Source organism: Gastrolobium bilobum, unplaced genomic scaffold, assembly GCF_033153095.1.
Source record: "Gastrolobium bilobum isolate Gb01-03AN ecotype WA unplaced genomic scaffold, APGP_CSIRO_Gbil_v1 utg32472, whole genome shotgun sequence".
NCBI classification, from domain to species: Eukaryota; Viridiplantae; Streptophyta; class Magnoliopsida; order Fabales; family Fabaceae; genus Gastrolobium; species Gastrolobium bilobum.
Window position 1 is genome coordinate 149,220 of NW_026898916.1, and position 25,316 is coordinate 174,535.

Sequence of the window (25,316 nt, forward strand, 5' to 3'; positions counted from 1 at the left end):
TATATAATATTTTTAATTTGCATAGTATATATTATATTTAATATTCAATAACTTAACAAAAAAATAAAGCTAAGCTTATAATACCTATCAATTTTGCAAAGAAACATAAGATATCTCAAATGTTTATATTAAACTCAATAAAATAATAATCGTAATCCAACGAATCTGAACTCAAAATGCAACGCATCATAACTTTTAAACCTTTTTTAAGTCTTTACAACGAGTATTGGAGTATCCGGAAGTGTCGGACACGACACGTCAGAGATTTTGAAGTGTCGGTGCTTCATAGGTGATGAGTCGAAAATAAATAAATCATTATTTGATTGTATTATATATATATAGGGTTTACATTTCTACAACTGTTGTACGTGCAGCAATCAAATATTTGCCATGTATATACTTGAAAGCATTAAATGCGGGGAATTATAACCATACAAATAATGAAATCATTAAATATGAGAAATCATAATCATACATCTGTCATTGTTGTACGTAATGCGGCTACATAAATAATTTTACCTATATGTGTGTGTGTGGAGTAGGATTTTTAGACACCGGTATCAAATTTAAAGTTTGACACCTCATCTAAAACTCGTTAGATTATAAAAGATCTGTGATTTTGATTTGTAAGCATGTGACACCGTTGATCTTTTTTTATCTAACGACTCTCAGATAAAAGTGTCAAACTTTAAATTTGACACTGGTGTCAAATGATCTTACCTCTATATATATGGCTTATTGTTTCTCAAGTTGCTTAAGATAACTTTATCTTTGGTCACTAAATCATAACCGTATAAAGATGGATCAATAGTAATAAAGAAAAAGAGAGAAAATAAAAATCATAACCATTCAAAGGTGAATCAATTAATATAAAGAAATAAATAAACGAAACGACATAGTTTTACGCTAATCGAAAATAAATATATCTCAAACAATTTGAGAAATATTTCTCCCATCTACATCTACATATATATATATATAGGCTTTTTGACCCTTTTGCCCCTCAATAATTAATTAATAATCATTTTATCCCTTATTCAAAACTATTCACCAATATGCTCCTCTTTAATCGATTAACTTGAATATTTAATCGATTAAATGGTCAAAACAAGCAAAAATGATTGACTCAAGATTTAATCGATTAAATCTCCCTATTTAATCGATTAAATCTCTCAACAGGCAACATAGGTCAAATCTCCTCCATAAACAAAAGCAAAGTCCGTGCATATGAAGCAAATCAACAAGCATAGATAACCAAACAAACAAAGAAAGAAACAAATTCACCTCTCGATGAGCAAATCTTCTGCATGGTTTCTTTGTTTATGAGAGATGTCTCTGCGTCCAGACAGTGAATTTTAAAACCCCCAACAAAATAAGCAAATAAGTAAATAAAAACATCAGATTTCCACATATCACACTGAATTCACATCAGAATAGATTCTATATGAACCAAGAAAAACCACTGAAATGAAAACCACGAGCGACTGGTAAGTTCTCAATTGTTCAATTTCCTAAAATTTGGCACAAATTAAACCCTAGAATTGGAGGGAAAACGAAGAATCGAAATTAAATAAAGCATAAGAATTCCATAATCAAAATCTCATAAAGGAAAAAGCTTAGCTGAAAGTGAAATTCAGCAAAGACAAAAAAAAAGATGGAGAGTTAAAGGAATTAACAATACCTGGTCAAGAAGCCATCAACGGAGGACCCGTGGGAGGTGATACCGTATTGTAGAGGTGATAAGCAAATCAACAATCGAGTTTTCCTTGTTCATCAAGAGGTGAATTTGTTGGTTTCTTTGTTTGTTTGGATATATATGCTTGTTGATTTGCTTCATATGCATGGAATTTGCTTTTGTTTATAGAAGAGATTTGACCTTTACGGGGCGTTTGGTTGAGGAAATTTTTTTGGAATAGTAGGAAAATGTAATAGATAGAGAAATAATTGGAAAGATAGATAAAGGGAGATAGGTAGAAAAATGTAAAAAAAAAGTTGTTTGGTGAGGAAAAACTTTACTGGGAAAATTAGGTAAATTTTAGGGTATGTATGTTTGGTTGGAGGTGAGATATAGATGGGAAAACAATGTTAAATTACTAAAATAACCCTGATTTTAAAATTTAAAAAAAGAGCACAACTGTCAAATTTGCTTCTACACAAGGGTATTTTGGTTACACAAAATTTGCTTTAGCCGTGGTTTTTCAAAAAAACACATACGAAACAGCTTTCCAAACAATGGACAAAGCGTCTTTTTCCTAACAATTTCTCAAAACCCATGCATTTTGGATCACTAGTTTTTTATCTGAATCCATCTAACCAAACATGTCTTTTTTGAAATCCACACGCCACATGCCAAGGAAAATTGGAAAAAGAGGCTTGCCAAACACCACCTTATTGTTTGTTAGGAGATTTAATCGATTAAATAGGGAGATTTAATCGATTAAATCTCGAGTCAACCATTTTTGCCTGTTTTGACCATTTAATCGATTAAATATTCAAGTTAATCGATTAAATAGGGGCCAATTGATAGATTGTTTTGAATAAGGGGTAAAATGATTATTAATTAATCAATGAAGGGTAAAAGGGTCAAAAAAACCTATATACATATATATATTTTTTTCTTCAGCCACTGGAGATAAGCTTTTTTTTTTTTGGAAACAGAGGGAAAAGAAAAACAAAAGCACTACAGCCTACACAGGCGAGGGCTACTGATGCCCATAGCATCTCTAACTAAAAGGTGTCTACAATCCATTGGAGGTTCCATAAAACAACGTGTATCCCAATCATCAAAGTGATGTGAAAATGAAGCCAACCAATCGGTAAGCATGTTTCCTTCCCTATAGCTGTGGGAGACCATGACATTCCAGTCCTGTGAGAGTAATTTCCGAATTCTATTGACAATGTTGTGCAGAGGGTGGTTTTCACGGCAGCCTTTGTCGATTAGGTTAACCGCCACTAGCGAGTCTCCCTTTTAACTATATACTACGGGTTATATATAGTTATAATGTTAAAGTTAATTTTTTATTTCTCTCCATATTAACAGACAAGTTTTGAAAAGTGACTGAGGAGAGAAAAAAAAAACTTTAACTTATAACTATGTACTACATGTAGTAGATAGTTAAAAGGAATAAATTAATATAAGTTATATCAAGTGATTGGAGAAATAATATTATATATATATATATATATATATATATATATATATATATATATATATATATCAAGATCATTTTACACCATATCTCAAACGTTTATTTCCAAGCATCCATCGGTTATAGTTTAGAAAGTCATATAAATTAATTGATATTAATTAATCATTAATTATACTACAAATACAATCGATAATTTTTATCTATCAATAGTTGAGATGTGGTGTAAGACTTATGAATCTTAGACTAGTGTAAAAAGATTTTGTCCTTATATACATATGGGCTTATCGTTTCTCAAGCTGCTTGAGATAACGTTAGCTCCGGCCACTAAATCATAACCGTACAAAGATAGATCAATGGTGATAAAGGAAGAGAGAGAAAAAGAGAATCATAACCATTCAAAGATGAATCAATTAATATAAGGAAATAAATAAACAAAACGAAGTAGTTTTGGAGTTGCCAGAGATAAACTTGTCTCAAGCTACTTGAGAAATGTTTTTCCCTATATATATATATATATATATATATATATATATATATATATATATATATATATATATATATATATTTTAGAGTAAATACCATTTTTGGTCCCTAACAAAAACCACGGTCCCCACTTTAGTCCCTTACAAAAATAAATTAGTCAGTTAGTCCCTAACAAATTCAAAGTGGACCCATTTAGTTGAAATCGTGGTCCCTCACAAATTCAAAAAAGACCCATATTAGTCCCTCAAAAGGATTAAAATGGGTCCACTTTGAATCTGTTAGGGACTAACTTACTAATTTATTTTTGTAAGGGACTAAAGTGGAGACCGTGTTTTTTGTTAGGAACTAAAAAATGTGTTTACTCTAGATTTTATTAATATCATGTTAAAGGAGATAAATTATCTCATGTCATAGAGATAAATTTATGGGCTCCACCATCTGAAAAATAAAAAGAAAAGAAAAGAAAAAAAGTGACACAATTATCGAAGGGTGTGTAGGAGAGAAAGTTATCACATGTAGTATAAGAGTAATTTTTTCCTATATATATATATATATATATATATGATGATATTAAACGATTTAAATAAAAACTTTTGCGTTTAAGTTAAAAAAAAAAACTTGAGATTAGTAACAAAAACTTTTGCACATTACGTCAATCCAAATAAGTAAAAAAATCATGAGAAAAGAAAACAACATAAGCTATTATGGATTCGTGGGACAGTTATCATTGCATTAATTTGGAACAAGCACGTCATCATGGGAAAGTGGTCCCCATTTAAGCTTGTCTCTCGTTGACTGTGTTTATTGCTTTAATTTGGAACAAGCGGGCTAGTTGCTCCCACTCATGGTGTCCGGACTCCGGGATCCATTGCACAGAGCATGGAATTGATATGATATTAAAACATGGCTTCACTATAATATGTGTTCGTTTTTTCTTTGTAGTAAATTTAGATAAATTATATGTACTAAGTTTAAAATATTTTAGAAAGAAATTAATATTTTTATAATGATAATTTATTCTAATGTTATAGTTGTCTTTGTCATTATAATTTTTAATATTTCAACCCAAAATGATATCATTCTGAGAGTGAATATAAATAATTTATCTGCATTCACTGAAAAATATTAAAACCTTATACTATATGGATTAATATTTTTCATGTAAAGATAATTTTGTCTCGTGAATTTACAAAAAATTAGATAAAATCAATTTAAAAGAAGAGAGAGAAAAAGTGAATTTTACTCACTTTTTATATGTGTAGAGACAAAATTATATAATATAACATGAGAAGTATATCTTCCAATAATATATTATAAAATCATTATAAGATATAAATCTTAAATACAAAGAAAATATTGAAAAAGTTGGCGTAGATCATTTTAAATATAAAACAACACTATTTTATTCAATTATTAGGATATTTTTATTATTAATTAAAAAATGTGAAAAATAAAAAATCATAAAATATACCGCAGAATATATAAAGTATCCGATAAGTGTTTGATACGGATGCAATTATTACTTGTAAGTGTCCGCATTTTTTTATTTTTTTGTCTTGAATCTTCATGCCTCGTGAATCGTGATCACTGGAGTCGAACTAGCTAACAGCGTGTATACCAAAACATGTTTACTATTTGTCTTATTGATAACAAAAAATAATAATTATTATATACATAATTATTACCATTTTCAATTATTTATTTATGTTTCTATTAATTAATTTCAATTACGGACTTTTAAATTATTCTAAATTCTTATTATGCTTTATGACTAATTGAGTATTTAGTTTATGGGTTCACTTTTTCTGCAATTACTGTAGATAAATTATCTGCAGTAAGCTCAATACGACATTATTTTAGTGCAAAAAACATGGTGTTTTTGTAATTTTAATTTATTTTAAGATTATTATAATCTTTATAATTATAATTTTTTAATATTTCAATCCTAAAATACTATCGTTTTGAGAATAAATACAGATAACTTATCTGCAGTAACTGCAGAAGTATTTTTCTGTAATTTATTTATTAGAACAAAACTATCAAAACAAATAGGAAGACCGACTTTGTAGAATGGAGTTAATGATGGAACATGGAATGCATGTGATTACCTCAATTCGCATATGTAGTAGTGACCACGTTCCTTGCATGAAAATTACTATACTACTAGAAAAGAAATCCATAGTATTATATGATCACATCCAATACTATATGTTTCCTCTCTCCAAAGCCATTTGTAAGGGGAAAATAACAACATTATGCTTTTAAAAAGTCGAGGCATTCTCTCAAAACAGCTGGTTTGCCCGAGAGGTTAAGGGGGAAGACTTAAGATCTTCTGCAGTTAAACTGCGCATGGGTTCGAACCCCATAGCCAGCATTAGACATATTATGTTATGCAAAATGGCATTATATTTATTGTTTAAAATGACAATATTAAAATGATATTCAGTTTTGCTTTTCGTTCAGTTCCATCAACATTAATTACATATAGCTTTTGTAAAGTTACTTTTCCAGTAGTCACTTTCCAATATGTATATTGAATAAAAAGTGGATTGCTTTGATTGGTTTAGCTGTATTTTTCGACAGGGCTTTTCGTTGAAGTGAATTTAATGGTTTTTTTAACGATTAAGGTGTGAGAAATAGTAAGTCAAGAAGGAAAGGAATCAACTTAACAAGCATATAAGCCGTACCCAGAAATAAAGATACATAGTACTTGATTACCCAAAAAAACAAGAAAAAAAAAGATACATGCCATTGATAATAATTTCTCTCACCTCCAGCTTAGCATTAGAAGCCTCGTAGTTAAAATTCTCATTTAAATCTTAGATTTCACGATTTTATAATTTTTTTCAATCAAAACGATTGTATCAAAATTCTAAACGCTTTTATAATTTTTTACGATTTTTCTTACATTAAGATTTTACGTTTTAAGATTTTTTATCCTCCTTTCAATTTTATGTAAAATCTCAATTTTAACTGGCATGATTAGAAGTCTCCAACTCCCGTGAAGAAGAAGGATAAAAAATAGTCATAGAAATTTGCATCTTAATTGTGCGAAAGGCTTGTTAAGTTTTATCTACTCCATGTTGCCAAAGCTTTTTTAAGTTAATCTCAGTAAATTTACAGCAGATTAAAACTACAAACAAAAAAAAAAAAAAAAAAAAAAAAACTTGTGTCACTTTAAGTACTATCTTCTTGAAAATTTCTATTTATATATATTTTTTAAAATAATGATGTTATTAGAGTTTAAATATATAATTTCATGCCAACTACTCAAATCGCTCGCCATTTGGTCCCTTAAATGAGAACTTCTTGTAAGTAATATATTTTTTTATATACTTTTTTCAATGCATTTTTAATTATTGAGTAAATTGTATGTAAATATTGTTACATAACTAGGACTCACTCTTTAGTTAATAAAACTAACATGTGATTTACAAGTGTATCAAAAAATATATTATTAACTTTTCTCGTCCAAGTTTTTGACTATGTTGTATCCCTAAACTAAATATGTATTTAAAACAAATTTGTTTAGAAGTTCATTTATTTATTTTACACATTATTTCATAACACTGAGGTAACATTTAATATCTAAACCATTTTTACCAAAAAAGGAAATATCTAAATCACAAATAATATTTATATTTGATATTTTATGTTATGTATGATGAGTTATATTTGAAGATATTTATTTATTATAAGTTAATTTTATAAAAATTAAACAAATGCCAAATATGATGAGTTATATTTGAAGATATTTATTTATTATAAGTTAATTGTGAAAAAATTAAACAAATGCCTAACCCATTCTATGCAAAAATATAAACACTGGTATAGATAAAATTTGGGCTTAGTTATCGAGGTTAGAGACCCCAATGATGAACTAGCTACTTGAATTCCATCCATCCAAATTTACTGAGGGGATAAACAGCAAAAATACCACCTAGTTCTGAGGGGGGAAAAAAAAAAGACAAGCGCATTCCAAAAAGACAATTGTGAGATAAATCGGTTACCCTGATTCAAGCTGCTATACATAAATAAATGAGCTAGAAACAATGAGTTTCAAGGGCTCCGATGAAATTTTGCAAGTACAAACTCTCCTATTGCAGATCTGCAAATCATCTAGCATTCAAAACTTCACTAGAGCATAGAATGGATGCCCCTGCAAAGCATCAAATTCCTAAATTATTAGTGTTGCATTACCATATCGAACTTATATGAGGAGGCACAATAATATGAACAAAAAATAAAAAAACAAGATGTTACCATTATTTTCAGTCTGCAAATTAGTTTATTTTACTTATGGCCTTTCCTTTTGTTCACAACCAATCAACCACGAGGTCACCAACCCTCCAAAAACATAAAACTTGCATACTTAAATAAATGCTACCATGATGAAGTGATCAACAATTATGACCCCTTAAAAGAGTGGAGCTCTTAAGGCATGGAGGAAGAAAAAGTCAGGACAAGGTGTTTCAGCAAAAGAAGACTGTGTGTTCTTGAAAAGCCATCCATTTCATCGGAGGGAAGACAAGGGAAAACAGGTCATAAAAGAAATCAAAGATAATGGTAAGATTCCTATAAGTACCAAATCGGCATCCATCCAGGACTTTCTTTGTGGCAATCGCAATATAAGCATGCTTTGACCCAAAATGTTTCACATAGCTGATCCAGTTTCAATTTCTTTAACCGGTTTATTGTTTATTTCATGAAACAAATTATATTTGTCAGAGACTTCCCACATCAGTGTTACAATTAGAAACGGTTCAACTTCTAACCATCTGTAAAGAAGAATTCATACAGAAAAATTACTAGCTGGTCCCTAAAAGAGCCGCACCATCAACCAATAGATCTCCATTGAATGAAGGTGTTATGTCTATATATGGTTTAAGAACTTTTTTTAATTATTTTATGGCAAAAAATTACTCATTAAACATATTTATTCTTTATTATCAGTTTCATGGCTAGTATGATATTTGCCCACATAAAGGAAAGAGACAACTTACTATTGAATAGAGGTAAACATAAATTAGAAGAAGATTATTGAGACGCCCATCATGAAGCAACCCACAGCTACCCACGGGCTTAAACGCTCACCTGTTTCAGCATCCACACAAGCATAGTCAAGATAGCATCACTGATTAGGTTGCATATCCCATCAAATATATTTTTGTTCTTACTTACTTTGTAGCACTTTCTTTTAGTATTTTGTAAGCAATAAAGAATATCAAACAAAGAAATTCCACAACATATCCAAACATGCTGGTGCAGCACTGAATGTGAGACAACAAAATTCAAAAACTACATGGCAAAGCAAGAAACCTAGCAACCAATGTCACAAACAACCTCATGGATGCCACCACAATATAGCATTTTGAAGCTCACATCTCACAAGGATATAGAACATACTTATTTAAGAATAAAGTTTCAAAACACCTAAAATAGATTTAGAAAATGAGATAAAAATGAATCATACCTATAGAAAAGGTTGAGATCATAAAGCATGTAATCATGATTTAGTACATAAATAAAATGCGGATATAACAGTAATCTAACTTTTGTGTTTGCATCCATCATAATGAATCCCAAGTTTTCCACTGCCGATAGGTTATGTCATAAACACGACTATGTTCTTTGGCTGAAGTTAAGTAATTCAAAAAATGAAGCAATATATGTCAAATTTGACAAATCAGAAGTTATTAATGCATCAATCGTTTGGAGCTAAAGCAAGAAATCTTCACAGAACAAAGCAAAAGAAAACTTCCACGGTAACCCGGAACCATTTTAAGACTCCTTCCCAACCTCCTTTCCACTCCAATCTCTTTTCCAGAGCTTAAATAAAGAAAGCAAATAGATTTTTAAAAGTGCATTGTAAAATAATAATCGATGCAGTAGCAAATCATATGGGAGACATCTACCTATTCTTGCTGCCTTCCAGAAGAAACCGCGAAATCTGTCAAGAAAGCATGTATGTCATCAATTCGGTTTGTTCCTTGAATTCTAGAAATATGTTATGAAGAAAAAAAACACTATTGATACATCCTACGGTTCAAAAAAGAAAGTAATTAGGGTAAAGACCTTGTTATCAATTGAACATGTAAATTTCAAATGTTCATATAATCAAAACTTGCAAAAAAGAAAAGAGTAGGGGGAAGGGAAGAGAACGGAGGGTTAAATAAGGATTTTCCTTTCCTTTATTTGGATTTCAAAAATCCTCAATTTTAGGGGAACTTAAAAACATTCATAAAAAATAATAAAGGGAGGATTTCGAGAGGTTAAATGATAATCCCCTATTTTCTTCCCCTCATTTGAAAAAAACTCTTAAACAAGAGAAAGGCTCTGAGGTAAACCTTCCATTCCCCTCCATTCTCCTCCATCAAACATACAGAGAGTATAGTATAAAACCCTAAAGTATTACTCTATCCTAGCAGCATTGCACCAAAAGCAACATTGATAATATTACGTATGCTACTTGGTTGAAGGTTGAAGCATTGCCAATGTCAACATATCCAGAAACCATATGAGTATTGCAGTATATACATTATTATACATGGCAAGAGATATATACAGGTATATACCCAGTTCTCTGTTCAAGGATTGCTGGAAACTGCATCTTGAAATAAGTGCAGGCACATATTCCCAGTAGTATCACAGTAAGAAATGAATGGAAATTGAAAAGTGCTGACTGAAACCAAATAGAAAAACAGATGTCAAAACAAAAAAAGCATTGCACACTCTGCGAACTATATATCAAAGAGATTCAGAATTTACAGTTTCCTCACCATCGTATCGTATTCTTAGAATCTATCACTCTTCACCTTCCTCCCTCCCAAGTCTACAAAAGATGCCATTAGCAATCACATGAGACCTATGTCCCAAAAAAAAAAAAAAATGAATGTAATAATAGCAAGTAACTAACCAATGTCACGCACAAGCAACACAAAATTTGAAAATTATGATTATAATGTCTCAGTAGTTAAGTTCAATTATAAGCCTATTTCTTAAGAAAGTAGAAAAACTAACGAAACTTGTACCCTAATTATAATAATAATACCAATAATGAAACGAGTAGATCGTTAATACCTATAAGTGCTATGAGATTATGAATTTACGTAACAATAGAGTGAACACAGATTCAGGATCGATCAATATAAAATGAATTTATTTATTTCGAAAGTTGAAAAAAAAAAAGGCACTAAGGAGAAGAGGAAGTAGCGTAGATCTTAGATAGTTTGTAATGAAAGCAAAGGAATGGTGAATTGGAGAAAATGAATCAGTTACCCGAGTCGAAGCTGCAACTGCCGCTCCCAGAACAATTGAGAGCGTCAAAAATCGCTATGCAACAACACAATCGTTGTTCTTCGCTGGAAGAATAACAACACCCTTTCGGTCCTTACCTCTCTTTTTGGTTACTTTACCCTTCATCTTTGTCTTTCTTTCTTTCTTTATTTTTAAGTTTCCGAATATTTAGACTTTGATTAGAAAATAATAATAATAATAATAATTCATGTTGGAGTTTATATTTATTTCCTATTTTAACTTACAACTTTTTAGAATAATTTATTTTATTTTTATATCAAAATCAAATCAACAGTTATAAAATAATATTAAATAAAATTTATTAATTTAATTTTGATCTAACATTAATATGATTATAAAAAAATCATAAGAAGACAATTCCCTTTGAATATAGCTATTGGTGCAATTATTTTACGATTAAGAAGCAATTGTCCCTTACTAATATCTTTTTTTTATATTTTAATGATATTATGCTTGTATGTAAAATTTTCATCTTATATATCTTCATTTGTTATGTTTTTTTAAACGAATCCTTATAGTCTAAAAACTTTTAACAAAATTATTATGCTTTTAAAAGTTTTTAAAGATAACAAAATTGAATAGACTCTTATATTTTATATAATTTCTTATAATTTTGTATAAATGAGTGTTGATTAGTTAACAAGGACCTATTTAAGATTTTTCATAAATGCAAAAACTCTGTTAAATACTTTTAAATTATAGACACATTAAATAAATTCAATGAATCTGTAAAATTTTACGTGATAATTTAACCTACAAATAAACTAAATAAAATGCAAGTGCAAATGAGGTGCAACACACATAGAAGGAAACAAATGAGTAGATTGGGTAGCAAACTATCTTCTCCGCTGTAATGAGGAGGCTGACTACAAAGTTTTTGACAATAATCTATTCCAGCAGACCTTAGTTTGATGTTTTTGTGTCGCGGTTGGTTGAAGAGAAATTTTTATGAATCGTAGGGAAATGGTTGAGAAGTGAGTTTGGTAGGAAAATGTAAAAATAGTTGTTTGGTTGGGAAAAATTTTACTGGAGAAATTAGGTAACTTTTGTAAAGTCTATGTTTGGCTTTTGGTAAAATATAGATGGGAAAATAATGTGCTATGACAAAAATACCCTTGTTTTTATAAAATATCGGTTGTGAGCTTTCAGATTTAGGTAGCTAGGCAAACAAGGGGTACGCTGGTCTTTTCTTACATATACGGTGTGAGCAAATATGGAGGTTTTCAGGAATACCACCTACGAGAAGGGCAACTTTGGCCGGCAATATCGGTTGCAATAGATATGCAAATACGTTTGCTAGCTTTCAGATTTAGGTAGCTAAGTCAGGAACCACCTTCAACCAAACGATGGTTTCTTATATTCCCACTTCTCATTTATCTATCATTCTCAAAAAAATCTTTCAACCAAACAGCCCCTTGGGGATTTTCCTGCCGTAAAGGAACCCCGCGTTTGTAGACTTCTATAATTTTTTTTGGTTTGTGGGCTCATGCCCCCAAACTACCAAAAAAAAAAAAAAGTAGATCCTCTTATGTGCTAATTAATATGACCATGTCATGTGAGGCAATCATAATCATACATGGGTGAGTTAATGGTGATAAGAGAGAAAAGAGAAAAATATAAAGATAGAAAGTTACATAATCATCACCGTTGATTTAATTATTAATGATTAAGATCTTTCCACATGATATGATCATGTTAAATTACATAAGAGCAGAGAGCATCGATTTCCAAAAAAATATATGCAAGTGCCATTGATATACAATTAAACACAACATATCCACAAACCACCTAAAATAACGATACACAATTGAGCTTAATACTTAGTATCTTAATATCCAAAAACCACCTAAAAATTAATGTCTTACATTTACAAACAACTAATTTTTTTTAATAAAAAAAAATCTATGACAGAATACCAAAATATATCTTTTAATAAATCAGGGCACCTAAAATATATCTTTCAGTAGCAAATTTTGATTTCATTGTCATCCTCGGCTATGTAGCACCGATATCAACACGGGACACGTGACACGATACGACATGACACTCCGACACGTTAATTCTAAAAAATGTTAGATTTCAACACGTTAAGACACGTTTTGATATTAAATAATATTTTTAATTTATGTAATGTATATTATATTTAATATTCAATAATTTAACCAAAAAATGAATCTAAACTTATAATATTCATAAATTTTGCAAAGAAACATAAGATATCTCAAATATTTATATTAAACTCAATAAAATAGTAATTATAATCCAACGAGTCTAATAGTTGAAATTAGAAACTCAACGCAACGCAACCTTTAAATTTTTTTTGAATTTCTATAACGCGTGTTGGAGTGTCCGAGAGTGTCGGGAAGTGTCGGACACTACACGTCAGGATTTTTAAAGTGTCGGTGCTTCGTAGATCCCCGGTAGTTAAAATAAAAAATTTACATAAAATCAAAGAGGAAGAATATTGCAACAACCAAGTTGTGTTACTACCATGTTACTACTAATCAATCTCTATGTTAGATCGCTTATGTTAATCCAACGATTATATTTATTTTCATCTTTGTATGATTATGATTCCCCATATTTAAAGTGAAAGTATTAAATATGAAAAATCATAACCATACAAAGGTGAAAATAAATATAACTGTTGAATCAACATAAGCGATCTAACGGTGAGATTGATTGGTAGTAACACAACTTAGTTGTTACAATATCCTTTCCAAAATCAAATTAGAAATAAAAAATCTTAACGTAAAATAATCATAATGATAAATCTAGATTTTAACTATCATATTCATCCCTATAGAAATAGAGCTAGCAAAATAATAACACATCAATCTTCGGAACGTTTCCCTAGTAACCTAGTCGTTGAACCCTAAAACTTCAAGAGCATAGGAAGTTTCAAATAACAACGGAAACAGCACAAATGGATCAAGAAAAATACTAAGCCGATCAGGCCAAAAGAAGTTTCACTAGAAACTGTTGATGTGCTCACTAATTACCAAATCATGGTAGATTCAAAACAAATATAAATAAAAGCAAATCAACAATAATTTAAAATAAAATATGCACCAAAAGAAACTAAAATGGGAATAAGACGCAAGAAGGCTTCAGATTAAATCCCATTTTCAGTTGTCCCTGTGTCATCGACCATCATAATCTCCATATCTCGTATATCTCGCTTCAGAACACTGCCAAGTCTTGCTATGGCCTCCATCTGCTGCTGTAAAACCTGCCCCAACAAAATATGACATCATTACTGTTCAGTTTTATTGAATCAAATCAGATATGTCCAACAAGTATGAGCGGGTGCTTTTATCAACTTATAAGTGGTAGAGATGCCTCTAACCAACAGTCTAATGGGAATAATCAAGGGTGAGCGTGTGTACACCGGGAAAGTGAGAGTGCTCTTGAAGGCTGAGAATGCTCAAGTGTAAGTATGCGTGCTCCCTTGACATTGTATTAGCCTTTTATAGAGGCTTTATGGCATTTGGGAGAATGTGGGGTGATCCAGAGCACAAAATCTGCAGGTCACATTCGTGGATGGTGTAGTGGTAACGGCGAAATTGTGGGTGGGGGCAGACCCACAACGCAGGTTGGAGGATTGTGGCCGGCCGCCAAGCTAGGGTGAGTTTCGCCTATGAATACTTTAGGCACCCTGATCCCACCTCTCAAGTATGGTCCCGAACCAAGTTTTATCATATCCATTATCGCATATAAACGATTGTAAAAAAAAAGGTAAAAAAGCAAACCAATCAAGTTGTTAAACAATAAACCTCTCAGGTTGGTCTCATCTTACCTCCTGCAGGTCAGCTAGACTCTGTTCATGAATTTTGGTTGACCCCGGAAGATAAACGGAGCCACCAAATCCATTGCTATTAGCCTGAACACGCGATGTAGTTAGTAGATTTTGTACCCTTCTAGATAGTTCCGCTCCAGATCCTTTCAGCTGAAAAGACATTTCCATGTTTAGTTTCCATCTCAGTAACAAAGCAGGAGGCAGAAGATGGTATTGAACATAAATTCTACCTGTCTAGTTATTGTGGCTAATTTCTCAGCGAGTTCAGCTTCCCCTTTTGTTAAGGGTATACGGCAGCCTTTTCCCTCCAACGCCTCCACTATTCTCATTACCTTCAATCACAACATTAGAAGACATGATGAAGAAGAGCAATGAATAATAAAAATCCAATGCCTCAGACCCGCTAGGTTTCCAATTCGTCAATATGACTTTCCGAATTCCTAAACCAATAAAGCCAAAAACTACTACGGGCATATAATTGGAGAGAGGGTAGGGAAGCAGGGAACACCAGACAAAACAAGAAATGTTAAAACTTTATCTCTACTGCTTATTATAGCTATTTTGTGCTGGAGAATTGATTCATTCTACAATCAACAAAACAGTCTCTTTCTCAAACACACAACAGTTAACCCTACTCTTAAAAGACGTTGCTGGAGATTTTGTTCTTTCTGTTTCAGTCTTTGAATCCAGGGAAGAGTATCAGCTTGAAAATGTCTTTGGAGCTGCAAAAAGCATCAGGCAATTGGAAAGTTAAGTCAGCAAAGTGCAACAAAAAAGCCAGTGCCACTATAACATTGCTCTTGAGAGAGCAGATGGAAGCGCAATACCATTTTAACATTGCTTTGGGTTATACGTAATCTCTCTGCATCAGATACAATGACTTCATCTTGGATCTGCATGACAATGTGTGAGTTAAAATGTATTCTCAAGATTAAGATTCTCAGATTTCAACAATTTCTATATCAGAATTTGGTAGATTCTCCATTTTTTGCATCAAATACTGACTGTGGATGAAGATCAATAAATCCAATATTCAAAGCATCACTATACTGCCATACTGGCATTTCAATATCTACCTAGTAATGAGTTATATTTCTATTCAGAAAAGCCAAAACCTACTCAAAAGACAGGGTTCAATGACTATTGATCTAAATTTACTACCATTGAAGCAGTTATGTTCCTAAATGCAACTAGCTTGCCTTATTTATCCTAAATAGGGTTAAAAAAAAAATTATCCGCATGTCTATTAATCCATCTTATCACCGCTCGTCATCAATATCTTATAGCATAGATAGACACATTTCATTACAAAACATTCTTTTCTTTGTTTCAAAATCCTAACATAAACAACCGAATCCTCCACTTCATGAGCAATTGCTCACGAATGTCAATCTTCTAAACAACTTTAGCATGTAAAATTAAGTCCAAGCATCAATGCTGATGATGTGCACCCAAATTTTGAAACTGATGACCATTTATATAGAATATCAAGAAACTAAACTAAAAGAGCCAAAAGGCCCCCATGAACATCCATTTTCTTCAAAAGACCATATATTCAAGTTACTAATACAATTCTAGTGGTTAACCCATCAAAATCAATACATTGCTAAAATGTACAATGACTAGAAGCTTAGACTTTGTTCGGATATCTAATGACAGGTGGAATGGAATGAAATAAAATTATAATACTAATATTCAGATATTTTATGATGGAATGGAGGGAAGTTTGCATTCCATTGTTTGGGAAGAAAAAGGAATGGTAAGGAGATTAGGAAACAATAAGTTGGTTCTATCAAGTGCCACCCTATTTTAAACAATCCAAACAATGACAACTAATGTCATTCCATTATCCTCAATTTCATCCATTTCCATCAATCCAAACATAGTTTAATACATCTTATAAAGTTTACCTTAAGGCGTTGTGAAAGATCCTTAAAACCCTGAACAAGTTGTGGCCACAGACGTTCTCTATCAGCACTCTTCATACCTTCAAGCTTCCCCATAGCCTCTGCCCACATGATCTACCAACATAAACTATTCCCCACAATTAGCCAGTGGTGGGAAAAAAGTAAAAGAAGCTAACAACTAAAATATTTAGTGGAAAAATATGAACTTACGTCTGAAACACCAGCAGGCTTCACCCTAAACTGTGGTTCAGTAACACTGAATAACAAATGCTGCACAACACAGACAAACACCAATCTGAGAAAACATAAAGACAAACAAATGCAACTCTAACATTTGACACATCGGTATCAGAAAAACAGTAATGTTAATATAGATTTGAGTTTGAACCCTATATGTGATCCATCATTCAAAAAAAAACTTAAAATTATAAATATGTGCATACTATGAAAAACAAATCTGGATATGCTGCCACATTTAGGGTTCCCCGAATGTAAAAATAAAAACTTCACAATCGAGACACATAAAAGAGAGATTTTTTTTTTTTCAAAATGAAGAAGACAGTGAGGAGAAGACCTTAAAAGCGTACTTAGGGTTTCCAGGATCTTCCTTGTAAGCATCAATGATTGCCTTGTTGGAGAACATAGATAACACATAAAATCAATCAATAAAAAATGCAAAGTAAATATTTTTATTAAAATAAAAATGAAAGTAACAAAAGGGGTGTGGTAAAAAATTTTAAAAAGTACTTGAACATCACGATCGGCGAGAGAGAAAGGAACGGAAGCTACGTTAGCCATCTGAGTAGTCAATTGAGCATTTGGGAATGGGGTGGGTTGAGGTGCTCCCAGAGAATTCTGAAACCCGAAACCAGAAGCTGCTTGTTGTTGAAACAGCGGAGTCTGTTGTTGCTGCTGTTGCTGTTGTTGTTGTTGTTGAGAAGAAAATGGCGTGGAGAAAAGGGAAGAACCAAAGCCAGTGCCAAAGGAGGGTGTAGAAGAAGACCCAAATGCTGGCGTTGATGATGGGGTTCCAAAACCTGGGGTACCGAAGGGTGGGGTAGAAGATGGGGTACCAAAGGCAGGGGTAGAAGATGGGGTACCGAATGCTGGGGTTGAAGAAGGGGTTCCGAAGGGAGATGAAGAAGGTTGAGAGCCAAACATGGTGCCGTGCAGTGTATTAGCGACGATAGATAGTTAGATACGAGATGGAATTGGGTCTGCTCCAAAGTTCTCAAGCAAAAGCCGCGGTTAAAATTTGCGCACTCCAAGTGCTCGACGAAAGGCGCTTGGTTTTGTCAAACTCGAGAGTGGTTTTTTCAAACTCGAGTGTGGTTTTTCTTTAAGCCAATACGTGCTATAATAGGATAAAAAAAAAACAAAATTCTCGCCCGAAAATTATGATTAGTAGGAATATAGGAGATGAATGTTATCACAAAGTTATTTAGTAAATTAAAATATTATTAAAATTTTGTCCCTAAAAAGTGTAAGGGCCTGTTTGATTGTGTTTTGATTTTTTTGTTCTTAAAACTGTTTTGTAAAATAGTTATGGAAACAGTTTTTTTCTATATTTTTTCTTTTTGAAAGTTAAAAATTAAAACAGAAAACAAAAACAATTCAGACATGTTCTCTAAATTTGATTTTAAAAACAAAAAAAAACAGTTATAGTTTTCAAAATATTTTTTACAAAACAGGTCTTACCAAACGAGTTTTTTTATTTTTTTGTTTTTTTGTTTTTTGAAAACTAAAAAACTGTTTTGCAGAACAGTATTCAAACAGAGCCTAAATTCTCAAAATATCACTTATTTGATAGTATTTTTATATGACATTTTAGAAAAAAAAAATTATACATAAAACAAAATCTCGAGAAAATCAGATTCTCAAAAAAAAATTCAAAAATCTTATAATAAAGGTGAGTAAATATTCTCAAAAAATTTCTCATACCAAACTCCCCTTCAATGGTTTTGCTTGAGAGTTATAAAAACATTGTATTTATTTATTTTTTGAAATAAGTATTTGTTAAAATTAAATTATTCACAAACATACAGGAAATTGATAAATGACTCGAGATTGAATTGAAACAAGTAACAAAAGGTAACCGGATTAAAAAAAAAAATTTACAATCCATTTAATTAAAGTTGTTGGCCCGGTCCTAGCTCACTATATTTTATTGAATTATAGTATTATCATATTTATCAAATATGCTCATAAGCTTACCACATTTAATAAATAAAATTAAAGATTAATATTTATTTTTTTTAAAACATAAAATTATGTCATTTTAATCAAAATTATATTACCAGCCAGATCACGCTTGGGCTGAAATCAGGTTCTTATTGCCCAATCAATTTTGAGTTCGATTTTAGCCCGATTACCTGTGTAGTGGGGGTTATATACTTATATGGCATATTATAAGGTCTGTTTTATTTCTGTTTCACAAAACAGTTTTTTAATTTTAAAAATATGAAAACAAAAAATATTTGTCTGAACACATAATAGTTAAAATCAGAATTTTAACTAACATCGAAAAAAGAATAAAAAAATCATAAAACGTAAAATCTTAACTCAAAAAAAAATCTTAAAAAATTGTAAAAGCGTTTGAAATTCTGATAAAATCATTTTGATTATAAAAAATCATAAAATTATAAAATCACAGATTTAAATCAAAATTTTAACTACCATAGTCTACATGATTATTTTGTAAAAACAATATCTACTTTTTAGTTTTTAAAATCAAATTTGGACAACAAATTCAGGTAGTTTATATTTTAGTTTTTTGACATTTATTCTTTTATTTTACTTTCCCTCGGTGATATCGAACGGACCCTCATACTGTATAACCTATTTCATACCTTCGGCCCATAACAATATGTTGATGGTGCTAAAATATGTTGTCTATAAGAAGTATATGTACTATCGTTTTTTGTTTTTTGCAATTAAATTTGACACCGACCACGTGCACCACCAGCCTCTAGAGATTGGGTTTAAAATTCTAACGTTATCACTTTATAATACAAAAGGAGAACATTAAACAAAAATCCACCCACCATAATATCAAATAGTTCTGCTCAAAGTTGATAATTACTAGACGAGGGACTTAATCCCCCAGAGACATAAAGGGCATGCATGATAACATGATAAAACTAAGTAGTAGCTAACATCACAAGCAAAACCACAAAATTAAAATCTGACATGAGGGACACTCACGGTCATTACTGTCCAAGATTTTAGTAAAATGAAGAAAACTCCATAGCTATATCCCCCGACTCTCAAGAATCTCTCCACTCCAGCCACCAGTTCAGAGCCAGACAAGGTTTCATGCCTTAATTGTTACACTGCACAAGCACAAACCAGATGGACGTATATCAGAAATTTGCCATTCTGACCCCACAGCTGCATTTGGATCATACAACAATGTTTGATAAGCAGGTTCAGCCTCAAGTGAGAATAGCAACAGCTTTCCATCCAGTATACCAAATCTAAAACCAATGTTTGAGCTCCCTGTCAATGGAACTGGTACCATTTCCCATGAATTGTCCTTTGGACAGAATATTGCTAACTTTCGTTGGTTCTTCCATTCCATACAGAACAACTTCTCTTCCAATACTGCATGAGCTGTGACCATAACACATCCATTCTTCATCTCACACCAGCTGTGCCCCTCAGGGTTATATACATCAACACACTTGGAATTTCCAATAGTAAAGCTTGACCTTCCACCCATGACATAGAGCTTACCCTCAAATCCACAAGCAAAACAACCCCATCTCGGGCGACGAAGGCTCTCTATCAGAGTCCACTTGTTAGTATCTGGATCATACACCTCAGCACTGGAGAGACTCACGCCGTTCACCCCATGGCCTCCAACAGCATAAACCAAGCCATTGACTTCAGCACAAGCAAAGTCATAACGAGCCGTATTCATGTTTGATAACGTGCTCCAACTGCAATTGCAATCGAGAATGCAACAAGTCAAAAGAAGATTAAAAAATTATGACATGAGAAAATCCATAAGAGTAACACCCCAGTAAGTTTCACAAATAATAAATAGGACACTAGGTCTACCATTAACTAAATTACATAGCAGAATTTATCATAATGTAATAAAATTCCAAAGATTTTTCCGGATAGAATGCAGAAGAGAAATATACCTGTTGAGGCAAGAATCATATTGGTAAACCTCTGCTGATGCAAAGGAAGTTCCTTTAATAGCTGAATAACCAGCCATAACAAGAAGCTTTCCATTGAGAACCACCACCCCAAACCCCACCTTTAATGGACCAGGCATTGGTGGAAGAGATCTGCATTTATGACTGAGACAATCCACAACCTCCCAACAGGTTTCCTTTCCTTCACTGTCCATTGTTAAGAAATAGAGCCATTCCTCAAGCATCCCAGCCAATTTCCTCACAAATATGAATTCTTTGCTTTGAATAAACAACCTCCATTTCTTACAGACACCACCCATAGCAGGGAAGTTGGAACGAGGCACGAGTGCAAGGCAAAGCTTTGCCACATCATCAGGCAGCCCAGGTAGAATGGAACTATCATCTTTATGCTGTGCCTCAGAGGTTATGCAATGATCGCTCTGTGAACGAGTTAATTTATCTTGATTGACTAAATTGGTGAAACACATATTTGGCTCTGAAAATCTCTTCTTTCTAACAACAAAACCAGGCATTTATCAAATCAGCAATTACACATCACATAACATGAGGTGTAGAGAATTATTGTCGTGAAGAATCCACCAAGTAAAGCGCAAATGTCTAACTGAGAAGCATATAACTAAAGTAATTCGTAAAATCCTTCACCGATTGGGATTCTACAAGACCAAGGCATAAAAGATGTTGCAGAACGAATCACTTGAGCAGTATAAGCAGATGATTTTCTGTGCTTCGTCCAGTCTGATTCAAAGTCCATAACAGTTGTTCTCCTACTACAGTGATTCCTCTTGCTAGTTTTGTGCCAATTATTTCTTAAGCTGCCAATGTTGTATCCTCCTTCACACATTTCCCAGATATCTATAAATTATGGAAAAGAGTTGTTATACTTTGAAGTTAAAAATAGAAAATAATTGATGTTTATCAACAAAATTATGAACAAAAAAACACAAAATCATACCAGTGTAGGCCATAGAACTTGCCAAGACTTAGCCACCTGTGATTTCCATTTTCTTCAAGTGTATATTTGCTGAATGGATCAAATAAGAAGAAAGAAAAGTCAACACAATAACTTGAAATATTTCAGTGAATATATACATAATCAATGAGGAAAAAGTTCAATCTGAAGGGTTAAAAAAGTATATCACCATTCCTTTTGATGCAAATATGTAGCAACTGTCATATATAATTTAAACTATATTTAGTTTATCTTTATCTTGATTAGTTTAGTTTATCTACCTAAGTTGGTTTATCTATCTCATTAGTTGTTTTGTTAACTTCAAATTATGTTATTAGGCAGTTAACTTCATTAACAAAACAACTAATTGGACAAGATAAATCAACCTTACCAAGATAAAGATAAACTAAACATTATTTTTTATTTTGGGTGGAAAACTAAACATAATTTAAATTCTATATGACAGTTGCTACAAAATATCAGTTGGACAAAAATGCGTAGAAGATTAACATCTAAATAATATAAGCCTCCAGTGTTTTCTAGAAAGCCCATTATTCATAGATGCGTGTCATCTCAACATAAAAAAAAGGATTAAAAAGGATAATTATAATAAATTTGGCAGATTATTACGTCTGTTAATTATCTTAAGACGAATAAGAGGAGACAAAGATCCTTAGCCAAATTAAAAAATAAATAAAAAAATTCAGAAGCACAAGTAGCCATCAGATCTGGAATTAACGTAATGTTGATGATATAATTCACATGTGTTTGCAAAGTAAAAAAACCACACCAACAACAAAATAGATGAGAAATACCAAATCGATCAGAAAACCGAGAAACTTCAAAACCTGTTTGGAAGTGGAAAACTGTTTCCGATAAGGGAATCAATTGATTTATATAATGAATCTTTACCACAATCATCTACAAAGCCTTAAGGTTATGGAATCTAATAAATTTACTAGTGTACATAAACCTCAGCCATGACAAACAAAGAATAAATAAATAAAAGATCCATCGAACCAGAATATGAGTTTCCAGAAAAACATGTTAGTAGATCTGTATGTAATAGAGAGACATAAATAGAACAATAAACAACAACGCAACAGAACAGAAGGAGGGAAAGAAAAAAAAAAAAAAAAAACAAGAGGGACTTACATGAGAAAGAAGATGCAGATTCCTAAGAAAGAAGAAGGTGAATACAGTGTATGAACAATAGAGGGAAGGTGTCTGTAAGAAGTAAAGTGTATTTATAGGAAATCGGGACCAAAACTGTCGGAAAGGATAACAATTAGATAATGCGACCAGGTCAGAACCAGAAAATGGTAATGAAAGGATCACTGATTCACTGTGTGTTACTAGGTTGGTTCTAGTTGTTTTCCTTTTCCAGAGATAAAAGAAAAATATTTATTATAATATTATCGCTTGTTTTTTCAATCTTTTTTTCTGAATTATTATTTTTTATATTGTGAAATAATAATCTCGTGTGATATTAATTATTGCTCAATTGATTGTAATAAATATTTTGTTGACAAAATTGCGATTCTCTTTTATATTCAATCTGGTCGGAGGGATTGATTAGGGGGGGAAGTAGGTGTGTTTTGCTGACCTGTTGGTGAGTATGCGTTATCCCATTTCTTCTTTATCTTGTTGCCTTGTTATTTTCGCCTTTTTTGGTTTTGTGGTTAACGTAATTCATTTATGTATTTTGTTTTTAATTAATCAACCATGTATTCGGGATATGATTGAATTAAATATTAAAACCAAGACATGCAATATAGCTAATTAATATAAACTTAGCATTTGAAGTTTAGACATTTAGGGACGTTTGTTTTGGGTAATATTTGATTTGGAAAATAAATGGTAGGTACAACACAAGAAAACGGATTTGGATCACTCTTATAACTAAGGGTGGTAAAGGAATTAGGGCTTTTAGTGGCCTTTGCCCCAACTTCTGAAAATCTAGATTTATATATCTAAAATTAATTATTATAATTAGATTTGAACTTCTATAAAAATTCATTAATTCATTTAATAAAAAAATCTCATGCTCAAATTCAAAAATTCGGTCTTAGAGTCTCATGGTCTAATATACTAATTTTTATTTTTATTTTTATTTTATATTTTTTATATTATTTATAAAAGTTCTCTCTCTCATCAACCTATTTAACCCTATTTTATTGATTAAACAAATTTTTTGAATGATTTTGTTATTATATTGTTTGTTGTTTGTATATACATTGAGTTTACGAATCTTATTGAAATTATTAGGGTTGTTGATTATATATTCTGTTTGGATAAATTTTTATTGTCTTAATTTTTTTTTAGGGTTTGATGTTTGTCATTTTAGAAGAGAGATATACACAAAGAATAGAAATCATAGGAGAGAGAAAGTGAGTGATTTTTTTTAATTTAAATTTTAAATAAAAAATTTATTTTGTGTCTATCTCTCTCTTAAAATGACATAATTTTATGTCATTTAAAATGACAAACACTTTTTCCTTTTTTTTAACATGCTAAATCAAATTTTTATTTTTTATAAATAAATTAAACCACATGCAGATAATTATAATATAACAGATGATATGCTAGATCAGAGTCATATATTTAAACATTGGAGTGACTACACATTATCCCATTTCTTTTATCTTGTTGCCTTGTTATTTCGCCTTTTTTGGCATTTTGGTTTTGTGGTTAACGTAATTCATTTATGTATTTTGTTTTAATTAATCAATCATGTATTCGGGATATGATTGAATAAAATATTAAAACCAATATAGCTAATTAATATGAACTTAGCATTTGAAGTTTAGACACAAAACGGACGTTTGTTTTGGGTAATAGTTGATGGGAAAAGTGTTTGTCATTTTAAATGACATAAAGTTATGTTATTTTAATAGAGATACAGACACAGAAAATTTGAATTTTAAATTAAAAAAAAATCACTCACTTTCTCTCTCCCATGATTTCTATTTTTCTGTGTTTATCTCTATCTTAAAATGACATAACTTATGTCATTTAAAATGACAAACACCAAACTCATATTTGATTTGGATAAATAAATGGTTGATACAAGAACACAAGAAATCGGATTTGGATCACTATTACAACTCAGCCATACCCCTTCTGGCATCATTCGTTTTGTTGGCTTACGCGGTTACAAATTTAGCATAAAACTTTCCAAAACTAATAAAAATTCCTTTTCTTTTTTTATTTATCAGTCCCGACAAACAACATGTTCTGTCTGATTATATATATTATGTTATACAACTAACAGAAAAAAAAGAATATTAGATTATTGTCTCTCTTGATATTAAGACGTGCCACTAAATATAAACCAGTCACTCTAAGAATCCAAATTATCTTCCATGTTTCCCAGGCCAAGGTGTGAGAAATCCGGACAAGCTATGCCTATCACCGAGATTCGAACTTGAGTTGATAATTGAAGTTATAATTATGAATTGAAGTATCATCATTCATCAATCACATATTATCAAATTATTAATATCTGGGCCACTAAATTAAAAGGAGTGCATGCATATATATATA

At 31.5% G+C, this 25,316-nt stretch overlaps 3 protein-coding genes and 1 non-coding gene across 5 annotated transcripts; 1 reads left to right on the forward strand and 3 right to left on the reverse strand.

Annotated features, from left to right (window-relative positions):
- Positions 1-5,922: 5,922 nt before the first annotated feature.
- On the forward strand, positions 5,923-6,006 carry TRNAL-UAA (transfer RNA leucine (anticodon UAA)). The gene has a single exon. It is a non-coding gene; the product is annotated as a tRNA-Leu (tRNA).
- Positions 6,007-7,461: 1,455 nt separating this feature from the next.
- LOC133285506 (uncharacterized) lies at positions 7,462-11,049 on the reverse strand. Of its 2 annotated transcripts, none has more exons than XM_061482747.1 (6): positions 10,911-11,049; positions 10,412-10,464; positions 10,208-10,314; positions 9,548-9,582; positions 8,636-8,726; positions 7,462-7,791 (listed from the first exon to the last, which is right to left on the reverse strand). In XM_061482747.1, exons 2-5 carry the CDS (start codon positions 10,412-10,414, stop codon positions 8,659-8,661), a joined length of 213 nt encoding a protein of 70 aa, XP_061338731.1. In that variant the 5' UTR covers positions 10,415-10,464; positions 10,911-11,049; the 3' UTR covers positions 7,462-7,791; positions 8,636-8,658. The 2 variants fall into 2 exon arrangements, with proteins under 2 accessions (XP_061338731.1, XP_061338732.1); XM_061482748.1 differs by having other exon boundaries at positions 10,412-10,497; positions 10,911-11,043.
- Positions 11,050-13,869: 2,820 nt separating this feature from the next.
- LOC133285498 (nuclear pore complex protein NUP54) lies at positions 13,870-17,967 on the reverse strand. Its single transcript, XM_061482739.1, has 9 exons — positions 17,403-17,967; positions 17,230-17,283; positions 16,866-16,925; positions 16,659-16,769; positions 15,576-15,641; positions 15,384-15,470; positions 14,979-15,080; positions 14,749-14,898; positions 13,870-14,181 (listed from the first exon to the last, which is right to left on the reverse strand). The coding sequence occupies exons 1-9, from the start codon at positions 17,814-17,816 to the stop codon at positions 14,065-14,067; spliced, it is 1,161 nt and encodes a 386-aa protein (XP_061338723.1). The 5' UTR covers positions 17,817-17,967; the 3' UTR covers positions 13,870-14,064.
- A 1,664-nt stretch (positions 17,968-19,631) lies between these two features.
- Positions 19,632-21,467, reverse strand: LOC133285464 (F-box/kelch-repeat protein At1g67480-like). Its single transcript, XM_061482696.1, has 2 exons — positions 20,804-21,467; positions 19,632-20,596 (listed from the first exon to the last, which is right to left on the reverse strand). Exons 1-2 carry the CDS (start codon positions 21,331-21,333, stop codon positions 19,969-19,971), a joined length of 1,158 nt encoding a protein of 385 aa, XP_061338680.1. The 5' UTR covers positions 21,334-21,467; the 3' UTR covers positions 19,632-19,968.
- Between the last annotated feature and the right edge of the window lie 3,849 nt (positions 21,468-25,316).

Excerpts from the sequence above, each read along its gene's own strand:
- LOC133285506 (XM_061482747.1), bottom strand. Across the intron at positions 9,583-10,207 it reads ATCCTTGAACAGAGAACTGG|ATTTCGCGGTTTCTTCTGGA; the intron begins GTATATACCTGT and ends CTTTCTTGACAG. Across the intron at positions 8,727-9,547 it reads CTGGAAGGCAGCAAGAATAG|GTGAGCGTTTAAGCCCGTGG; the intron begins GTAGATGTCTCC and ends ATGCTGAAACAG.
- LOC133285498 (XM_061482739.1), bottom strand. The coding sequence starts at position 17,816 with ATGTTTGGCTCTCAACCTTCTTCATCTCCCTTCGGAACCCCTTCTTCA. Across the intron at positions 16,770-16,865 it reads AGCCTGCTGGTGTTTCAGAC|ATCATGTGGGCAGAGGCTAT; the intron begins GTAAGTTCATAT and ends TTATGTTGGTAG. Across the intron at positions 15,642-16,658 it reads ATCTTTCACAACGCCTTAAG|ATCCAAGATGAAGTCATTGT; the intron begins GTAAACTTTATA and ends ATTGTCATGCAG.
- LOC133285464 (XM_061482696.1), bottom strand. The coding sequence starts at position 21,333 with ATGCCTGGTTTTGTTGTTAGAAAGAAGAGATTTTCAGAGCCAAATATG. Across the intron at positions 20,597-20,803 it reads TATGATTCTTGCCTCAACAG|TTGGAGCACGTTATCAAACA; the intron begins GTATATTTCTCT and ends TTGCAATTGCAG.